Source organism: Pteropus medius, unplaced genomic scaffold (genome assembly GCF_902729225.1).
Source record: "Pteropus medius unplaced genomic scaffold, Ma_sr-lr_union100, whole genome shotgun sequence".
Lineage (NCBI taxonomy): Eukaryota > Metazoa > Chordata > Mammalia > Chiroptera > Pteropodidae > Pteropus > Pteropus medius.
In genome coordinates this window covers 25,209,279-25,217,759 of record NW_024349801.1, presented here as the reverse complement: position 1 = coordinate 25,217,759, position 8,481 = coordinate 25,209,279, and the positions used below count along the sequence as shown (strand labels likewise).

General features: G+C 53.7%; 2 protein-coding genes across 5 annotated transcripts in view; one reads left to right on the top strand and one right to left on the bottom strand.

Annotated features, from left to right (window-relative positions):
• Positions 1-287: 287 nt before the first annotated feature.
• DUOXA2 (dual oxidase maturation factor 2) lies at positions 288-3,705 on the top strand. The gene is made up of 6 exons (XM_039888536.1): positions 288-467; positions 1,514-1,571; positions 1,833-1,967; positions 2,215-2,428; positions 2,786-3,000; positions 3,350-3,705. Exons 1-6 carry the CDS (start codon positions 321-323, stop codon positions 3,541-3,543), a joined length of 963 nt encoding a protein of 320 aa, XP_039744470.1. The 5' UTR covers positions 288-320; the 3' UTR covers positions 3,544-3,705.
• A 503-nt stretch (positions 3,706-4,208) lies between these two features.
• Positions 4,209-8,481, bottom strand: part of DUOXA1 (dual oxidase maturation factor 1) — a 10,902-nt gene continuing 6,629 nt past the window's right edge. For all 4 annotated transcript variants that reach the window (XM_039888251.1, XM_039888250.1, XM_039888252.1 and 1 more), the window contains 6 exons: positions 7,960-8,136; positions 7,578-7,635; positions 6,787-6,921; positions 6,334-6,547; positions 5,869-6,086; positions 4,209-5,034 (listed from right to left, as the gene is read on the bottom strand). In XM_039888251.1, the coding sequence (XP_039744185.1) occupies positions 4,778-5,034; positions 5,869-6,086; positions 6,334-6,547; positions 6,787-6,921; positions 7,578-7,635; positions 7,960-8,106 (1,029 nt within the window). In that variant the 5' untranslated portion in view covers positions 8,107-8,136 and the 3' untranslated portion in view covers positions 4,209-4,777. The remainder of the gene's footprint in view (positions 5,035-5,868; positions 6,087-6,333; positions 6,548-6,786; positions 6,922-7,577; positions 7,636-7,959; positions 8,137-8,481) is intronic.

Genomic DNA, 8,481 nt, shown 5'->3' with positions numbered 1-8,481 from the left:
TAGGACTCGGTTGCCAAGCCCCTATAACCGCTCTGTACGCTGTCCACGCTGCTATAAAAGAGGTCCCCGCCCCGCGCGACTTCCAAACGCAGAGTAAGCCCACAGAGGCGCGAAGCCACAGCCAGCGAGAAATAATCCCGACTCTGTCTTGGTGAGCCGAGGGGCTCAAACTTGACCTGCCCATTGGGTAGCTCCCTAGCACTGAGAAGGCAGGATAAAGAAAAGTGACACGCCACAGACCCCACGGACGCTCTCCCGGCTTAAGCAGACTTGGCTCTCCAGCTTCTCGCCTGCACGCAGCCGCTCGGCCGGTTTGCAGCATGACTCTCTGGGATGGCGTGTTGCCTTTCTATCCCCAGCCCCGGCATGCTGCCGGCTTCAGCGTCCCGCTGCTCATCGTCATTCTGGTGTTCCTGACCTTGGCCGTCAGCTTCTTGCTCATCTTGCCTGGGATTCGTGGCCACTCGGTAAGGGGGTGCTAGAAGCTCGAGTCTGGGGGTGGAGGGCGTCATGGGCACCTTGTCTCTGGAGGACCCAGGTAAGACTGCAGCAAGGACCTCTATTGAATAGTCACACTGAGGCACTGAACGCGACCAGCACAGGTGAAGCAGAACACGAAGTCTAGTGAGGAAGCACCCCTTCTCAAGGACAGGGAGAGGTCCCATTCAAGACATCCTAGGGACTGACCCAAACTGGATTATTTAAGAGGCCGCTAATAGTGGGTGTTCCATCCAGTAATTTTAGGGCTGATTCTAGTCTTCTTGTGTTACCAGGGCCTCCTGCCTCTCCTCAGACTGCAGCTCCACTCCCACCCCCACTTCCATTCCGTCCTCTAGGTAGTGTCTGTGCTGAATTGAGATGCATGTGTTTTGGTGCCCTCATCCTAAGGACTCAGACACTCCTGCACGGGATTCAAAGTTGTAGCAGACTAGGTACTTTCCTTTAGATTTCCCCCTCTCCCAGAACCTAGGTTGTTTGTTTTTCAAGCCTAGGAGGAACTGGCCTCCCTGAATCTTGACCTGCCTTGGTTTCTTGGGAAACTGGTGCACCTAGGAATATCTGAGAGGCTATGTTCCCACCTCCTCTACTTAATGACCAAACCCTGGAGCCTCCCTCTCCTGGGAGAGGTGACCCCTGCCTGCCTAGCACTTCAGGATTCACTGAGTCTCATCATAGCAGTGACTGGAGCAGGAGGCAGAACAAGGACCAGGAGCCAGGTAGCTGTGGGAGCAAAGGTAGTGGTAGAGCAACAGGCAGACAGTCTCGTTGCAAGATGGACTGAGAATAGGGCTGAGGAGGCAGAAGGTCAGAAAATAGAAATACCAGTGGCTCAGAGGAACATGTACAAAAAGCAAGCCTGACTTCAGCCTCAAAACATCAAGAAGGTAACTGGGAAAAGGGTGTGGGGCAAGAGAGAGGGGTACTAAAGATCTGGGTGACATGCAGTCATGGGAGGTCTTGGGAACTCTGGGTGAGCAGCATCCAGGCTTGACCTGGTTACCTGTTCTTGCAGCGCTGGTTCTGGCTGGTGAGAGTTCTTCTAAGTCTGTTCATAGGCGCAGAAATCGTGGGTGAGTGTATGGTGTAGTGGATGGGGAGAGGCCCTGGGGTGAGGAAGAAGGTGGGCAGAGGGCACTGGGAAAACGGAGAACTGGGGTTGGTTTCTTGCTCCCTCTCTCCATTCTCCAGCTATTTCTAGTGCCCACTCGTCTGCCTTTACCCTGTATACCACATCTCTCTGCAGTGTCCCACCTCCCATCACCACTCTCTCAGCTCCATCTCCCCAGTCTCCTCTCTAACTCTCTCCTCCTATCGTGTACCTCTACCCACAGCTGTGCACTTCAGCGCTGAATGGTCAGTGGGTAGGGTGAGCATCGACACATCCTACAAGGCTTTCAGTGCTGCGCGCATCCGAGCCCACCTTGGTCTGCATGTGGGCCTGGAGGGGATTAATATCACACTCAAAGGTGAGGGGGCTAGGACTAAGCGAGCTCCTGGGGTGGGCAGACTCCATGGTTGAGAGAGGGTGGCAGGGACAGCTGCAGGACCTCTCAGATCCAACAGGCACAAAAAGCTTTTGGTCCTCGTGGATTTGTGTTTTCCCCAACTACTGCCAAACCTATTTCTCTTGCACCCCCACTTTCGTATTCGAATCCGCTTAGTTGCTGGGTCCCCTGGCTGTACGCAGCCCCCTGACCCAGCCGGCCTCCTCAGGGAGCCCAGTGCAGCAGCTGAACGAGACCATCAACTACAACGAGCAGTTCAGCTGGCGTCTTGGCAAGGACTATGTCGAGGAATACGAGGAGGCACTGGAAAAAGGACTGCCAGACCCAGTTCTGTACTTGGCGGAGAAGTTCACCGAGAGCAGCCCCTGCGGGCTCTACCGCCAGTACCGCCTGGCGGGACGCTACGCCTCGGCTCTGCTGTGGTGAGTGCTGGAAGGAAGGCTGCACGTGTGTGTGTGTGTGTGTGTGTGTGTGTGTGTGTGTGGTGTGTGTGTGTGTGTGTGTGGTTGGGAGTGGGGGGAGCGGGCGGGGAGCCAGAGAACGTGAGCTGCGGTTACAGCCCGATGCACTCGGGGTGAGAATTACCGCCGCGCGGGTCAGAAAGTCCTGAGGTCCGCACGAACCGTCGGAATCCGGAGAGACTCAGCAACCGCAGGGAGTTCGCTACACCCTTTGGGAGTTTCCGCTGGGCTTCCGCCACCCCACCCCTGGCTTTCGTTCTGGGGTAAGGACAAAAGGCTGGGATAAGCCGGCTCACAGCGCAGCTGGTCCTCCCGCAGGGTGGCGTTCTGCCTCTGGCTCCTCTCCAACCTGCTGTTCTCCATGCCAGTCCCACTCTATGGAGGCCTGATGCTCCTAGCCACCGGCGCCTTTGCGCTCTTCTCTGTCTTCGTCTTCGCCTCCATCTCCAGTGTGCCACTCTGCCGGATCCGCCTCGGCTCTTCTGCGCTCACCACGCACTACGGTGCCGCCTTTTGGGTCACGCTGGCCACGGGTGAGGACCGAGCGGATGGGCTAGGGGCGGTTGGGCATGGGGACGGGATTTTTACTGGTGCGTGCCTTCTAGTTTACAAAGTGAGTTCTCCCATATTACTAATTTGCCCCTTTCAATAGTTCGTAGAGGCGGGCACTATTATGCCCGTTTTACAGATGAGTGGAGAGGGTATAGAAGGGTTAGATAACTTGCCCCTTAGCATGCGAACCGTGTATGATGTAATCCATACCAGAGATCTTTCTAAGCGCACAAGTGCGTGTGTCGGGGAAGGAAAAGTGAGGGCTGGCCTCCAGCAGAAGGAAGGCGTAGCCCTAACCCGCCCCTTTTCCTCGCGTCCGCGGCGCCGCAGGGGTCCTGTGCCTCCTCCTGGGAGGAGCGGTGGTGAGTCTCCACTACACTCTACCCAGCGCTCTTCGCTCCTTCTTGGACCGAAGCGTCAAGGACCGTGGTAACCAAGAGAGAGGGGGTTCACCTCTGAACTTCAACAACCCACTACACAAGAAATTTGAGGCCTCGGACTTAACGATCAGTACTCATCTGTGAAGGAGACTCAACCTCGGACTCCTACTCCGCCTCCGTACACCGCAGGCCAGTGCCCGCCGGGCCTGGGCCAGGAGACCTCTGGAACTGTGGGAGCTGCGCTGTAGAAGCCCAGGGAAAGGTGGGCGGCCTCAGACTTGCACTGTGCACCCTGGCATCTCCCAGGGAGAGCTGTAAATAAATTTTTTTCCTTTTGTTTTTTTTAAAAAAATTTTCCTCCCATTAAATTCTATGGCGTCACCAGGCTCTTGGGGGACACAGGCCCTCGGGAGACTTCGCTGGGCTGGAGGCAACCTAGAACATTCTCTTTCTGACTTGCCACGATCCCGGATTCTCCCGGTCTGGAGAATCCAGACTAAGCCGTGAAACGCTCTGGGAGAAGGGCGCCCTCTAGTGAGCCCAGAGGCGAACCAATCAGAGCAGCATCAGAAAGATGAGCCTCAAGTGGATGGTAAGGCGTAGAGACCAAGCAGATGGCCCTCTCACTGACCCATTGGGCTCCCCCTCCACTGGTCCAGCTAAGTGAGCTAGGAAGGAATGGCGTTTTGGAGTTTATTCACTAACTCCAGTTTATTCACTATGGAATGGTGTCTGAGGCCCAAAGTAGATGTTAGCAAGGCATAAAAATGTAAGTACTGGGATTTTTAAAAAAGGTCCTTGTCGAGTCTTACGATTTTATTTGGCAAATTTTAGAACTGAAGCTCAAAGAGAATGTGGCGCAGTTGGTTAATATTGAGGGGAGATGAGAAGTTTAGTTTCTTCTCACTTCCAGTGCTGTCTTTCATTGTACCAAATGGTCACACAAACTTGGGAAGTAAAGAACAAAGAAGACCCAGGAAAAATAAAAACAAGAGGTGCAGAAGGATGAGAGGGACCACAGGAGAATCACACTGTAACTGCCCCCAATCATTATGTGGGTGAAGCTGAGTTTCAATAAATGAACCTTGAAGAGACAAAGCATCAAAGAAAGGCAGGGTTGCTATGTGGAAACAGGGGCAGCCCCTGCTTGGTTTTACCATGTGACAGGGTTTATGCGCAGCTCTAATATGTTCAGCACCTTAGGGCTTTTGTTTTTTAACATCAATAAGTAGAGCCTCCTTTTTCTACTCCACTTATAGACTGAGGCTGAGGGCTGATATAACCCATTCTGTGGGCAGTTCTCATGGATTTATGGGGCTCCAGTGAGGAAGTCACGAGCCACACTGGGAAGTCTGAGTGGCCACCAAAGAGAGGGACCTTATAGGGCACAATCAGGCACTCTGGGGTGCTCCTCCTTATAGCATGTCTCGGAGGAAGCCTCAGACAGAGAAATGTCCTGGGACTGGGGACTCTCAGCTGTGGACCGGTAGCGGGGGCTCAGGAGTCCTCCTTCCTCAGGATTCCACTTCAGCCCAGGATTCTCTCCCACACTCTGGTTGAAGAAAGCCTTCAGCCTGTGGGGCTGCATCCTGTGTGCCACTGCCATGGCCAGGCTCAGCAGCATGCAAAGCACTCCTGGGGATGAGGCAATAGGTGTCTCCCTTAGTGACTGTGACACCCTCCCAAGGACATTTTCTCCTAAGAGCATCAGAACAACTCTAAAGGAGGCCTGGCATCCCTACTTCAAGGTAACTTGGGCTCAGGGAGATGACCGGCTTGGGGTCATATAGTTGGTGTTGCTCTGTTGTTGTGAGTTATGGACTATAAGCCCAGTGCTCTTTCAATTACATCTCAGGGAGGGAAGGAAGGAGGGAGAGAGAGGGAGACAGACAGATAGACAGACGGGGTGGGGGGAGAGAGAGAGAGTATAGAGAGAGAGAGAGAGAGCCAGAAAGAGAGAGAGAGAGAGGTTGGGAAGGTGGGGGAGAGGGAGAGAGAGCTCTGAAAACAGAAACCCTGGGGAAAGGACAGCAGGGCACAGAGGAGGAGGCATGGGAAGGGGCATGAGGGATAGACACAGTGGGACAGGAGAGGATAATATGACGGCAGGACAATTTAAGGCTATGTGAGGGAGGGACAGAGAAGGGTTCTAGGAATAGGAGACACAGAGAAGAATATTGGAGGAAGCGGGAGGGGCCATGAGATTGGAAGATTTGGGAAAGAGCTGGGTGAAGAGAGTTGAGGACATAAGAGGGAGAGAGGACACAGGCTAGTAAGAATATACAAGGAGGGAAGGGGAGTGGAACTGTGGAGAGAAAACCCGGAGATAAGGGATATGAGAGGGATCGGGCTTTAAAGAGGGGAAAGGCATTCTGACCCCAGACTCTCAACCCCACCAGCATTGTGGTCCCTGACCCTTCCTCCCTGGCCCTAAGCTCTTCAGTGCCTGTCTTCAAGGCTGAGCCTCACCTGTGGTCAACGTGATCCAAAAGGCAGGCCCAAGGCGAGTTTGCAGCACAGCACTGCCCAGGCGCAGGGGACAGGGTTGGGTAGGTGATGTGGCAATGGAGAAGAAAAGCAGTCCCAACAGCTGGAAGATCCCCGTGGCCAGCAGCATGTGGCCTCCGTATATCAGCGCAGGCATGGACAGCATCACGTTGGCCAGCAGCCAGCAGAGGAATGCTACCCTGGAGAGCCAGGACCTGGTGAAAGCTGACCCAAGTACCTCTGCCTGGAGGGACCCAGGTAGAGACTAAGGGACTCAAGGATACCCCAAAAATGTGAGGTAGGGTTTCTGCCTGTGGGCTTCACAACAGAGTACTGTGGTGACTGGTGCCAGCCTGTCCAATCAGGGACCTTCACATGAGTGCAGGAGAGATGGCTAGGAACCCTGTTCCTGGGTCTAGGCCAGCAGGACCTCTCTCTTACCCTTACCACAGAATGGCTGAGGTGTAGTGTCCTGCCAGGCGATACTGGCCATGCAGACCACATGGGCTGTTCGGGGCGAACTTCTCTGCCAGGTAAAGCACAGGGTCTGGCAGCCCCTTCTCCAGCGCCCTTGCATACTCCTCAGCATAGGTCTCGCCTAGGCGCCAGGTGAACTCCTCATTGTAATTGATGGTCTCATTCAGCTGCTGCACTGGGGTCCCTGGAAAATGGGGCAGCTGTGTTTGGCAGGGACCCGAGGGCCAGAGTAGGGGGCTCACCACACCAAGCAAAAGGACAGGAGCTGGTCTCAATGGAGAGAAGTCACCTTCCAAGGCCTGAGAATGTCCCCTCCTAACCATCCCACCATCCTGTCTGTAGCTCTTTAGACCATACCAGACTAGATCCCAAAGACACAGAGCAGAGCCTTCTCCTCCCTCACAGGTAAGAGCCCTCCCTCACCTGTGAGTGTGATGTTGACTCCTCCAAGCCCAAGCTGCAGGCCAACATCAGCGCTGATCCACTGGGAACTGAAGGCTTTATATGATGTGTTGGTGCTGACCTGGCCCACGGACCACTCAGAACTGAAATTCACAGCTGAGGTTGGGGAGTTGGACATGTGGGAACTCAGGGAAGCCTGGGCATTGCTGGATTAGAGTTAGAAGGAGAGCTACAAGGGGACCGTGTCTGCTTTGTTCACAATTGTGTATATCCATTAACTGGCCTAGTGTCTGGTTGGTTTGCCAACAATATGTTGGCAAATGGAACAGAATCCAAGATTTCCCTTGGTCATACTCCTCTCACCCCTCTCTCCCTTCCTCCTCCCATTTAAGGAGAGCTACTCAAATAGCTGGGAGAGGAAACATTAACATGATAAATAAACTGTGCTGGGCAAACACAGACTTTCCATCTCTACTATTTGCCTAATTCTCAAAGCAAAGCAAGCAGCCCTCTCCCATTTCCTCCCTCCAGTCTCCAAAGACCTTCTCCCCACAGACATTCATTTTGACCTGCTTTCCTCCAAATAAAATGTTAGGAAGGTTGAAGAGATGCATCCAGGATGGTTTCCCAGAGCACACACCCCTCAGGGCAATGGTAAGAGTGAGGGGCTAAGGCCATGCTGAGGGAGGCATGTCTAGATGACCACCCTGAAGCAGAAACTGCCATGGAGAAACAAGGAGAGGCCAGGCAGGATGCTGAGGGACCGAGGTGGGTCAGAGGCACTGTCCAAGTCAGCTATGCTTCATACTCACCCAGGATCACAGCCCCAATGAATAAGCTGGTCACCACCCGCAGCAGCCAGAATAGCCTCTGATCCATAGGGGGAGGGGAAGGGGTGTTAGGAAGGAGCACTCTCCTTCCAAGTCCACAAGTCCACCCTTCCTCTTTCCAGACTTGGGGAGAGTGCTCTAAACCTGAGGTCACTTGGTCAATGGAGATCAGAGTACCTGGCACATAGCAAGTGCTCAAAAACCTTCTGTTGAATCAATGAGTAGGGGAGCTCTCTGTTGGGGAGGGGTGCTTTCTCAGGACTGCAGCGTCTTTCCTGAGTTTGGGTGTATTCAGAGAGTCTGGTCCCCTCACCTCGAGGCCAAGGTCTCTCTGGGGCTGGGGTCTCCAGGGTTCGTTTCTCACCATTTTGCCCCGAATGCCAGGCAGGATGATGATGAAGGTGACCAGTGCAGTCAGAAAGATGGTGATGATGATGGCCAAGGTAGTGTCCATTGAGAAGGTTGGCTTGGGGCCAGGATAGAAGGGGAATGTGTGTCCGAAAGCAGCCATTTTGGTGAGGTTGTGCAGGAGAGATGGATGCTGTACAACAACAATAGATGTTTACTGAGTGCCTTCTATGTGCCAGGCACTGTTCTTGCTGCTGGAGATACAGTCAAGAATACACCAAACCAGGCCCCTCTTCTCTGGAGCTCACCAGACTCCACCGTTACTGCCATTCCACTGCCCCTCAGCCATCCAGCTCCCCGTGTGTTTTCGCTGTGAGTGAATGAGGGTCTTGGCATTCAGTCTCTGTTGCCCTATGCTCCCTTCCTAACCCCAGGTCCCCTAAATCAATGCCACCACTACCCTCAAGGCTTCTCTGCTTCCTCTGGGACTGTCTTAAGAAATATAATTCTTTTTTTTTTTTTTTATCTCCCTTAGGCC

What these genes read in the sequence shown, in the direction of transcription:
- DUOXA2 (XM_039888536.1), top strand. Translation starts at nt 321, where the DNA reads ATGACTCTCTGGGATGGCGTGTTGCCTTTCTATCCCCAGCCCCGGCAT. An exon ending in CTGGGATTCGTGGCCACTCG is followed by an intron (nt 468 to 1,513) that starts GTAAGGGGGTGC and finishes CTGTTCTTGCAG; the next exon opens with CGCTGGTTCTGGCTGGTGAG. An exon ending in GATTAATATCACACTCAAAG is followed by an intron (nt 1,968 to 2,214) that starts GTGAGGGGGCTA and finishes CGGCCTCCTCAG; the next exon opens with GGAGCCCAGTGCAGCAGCTG.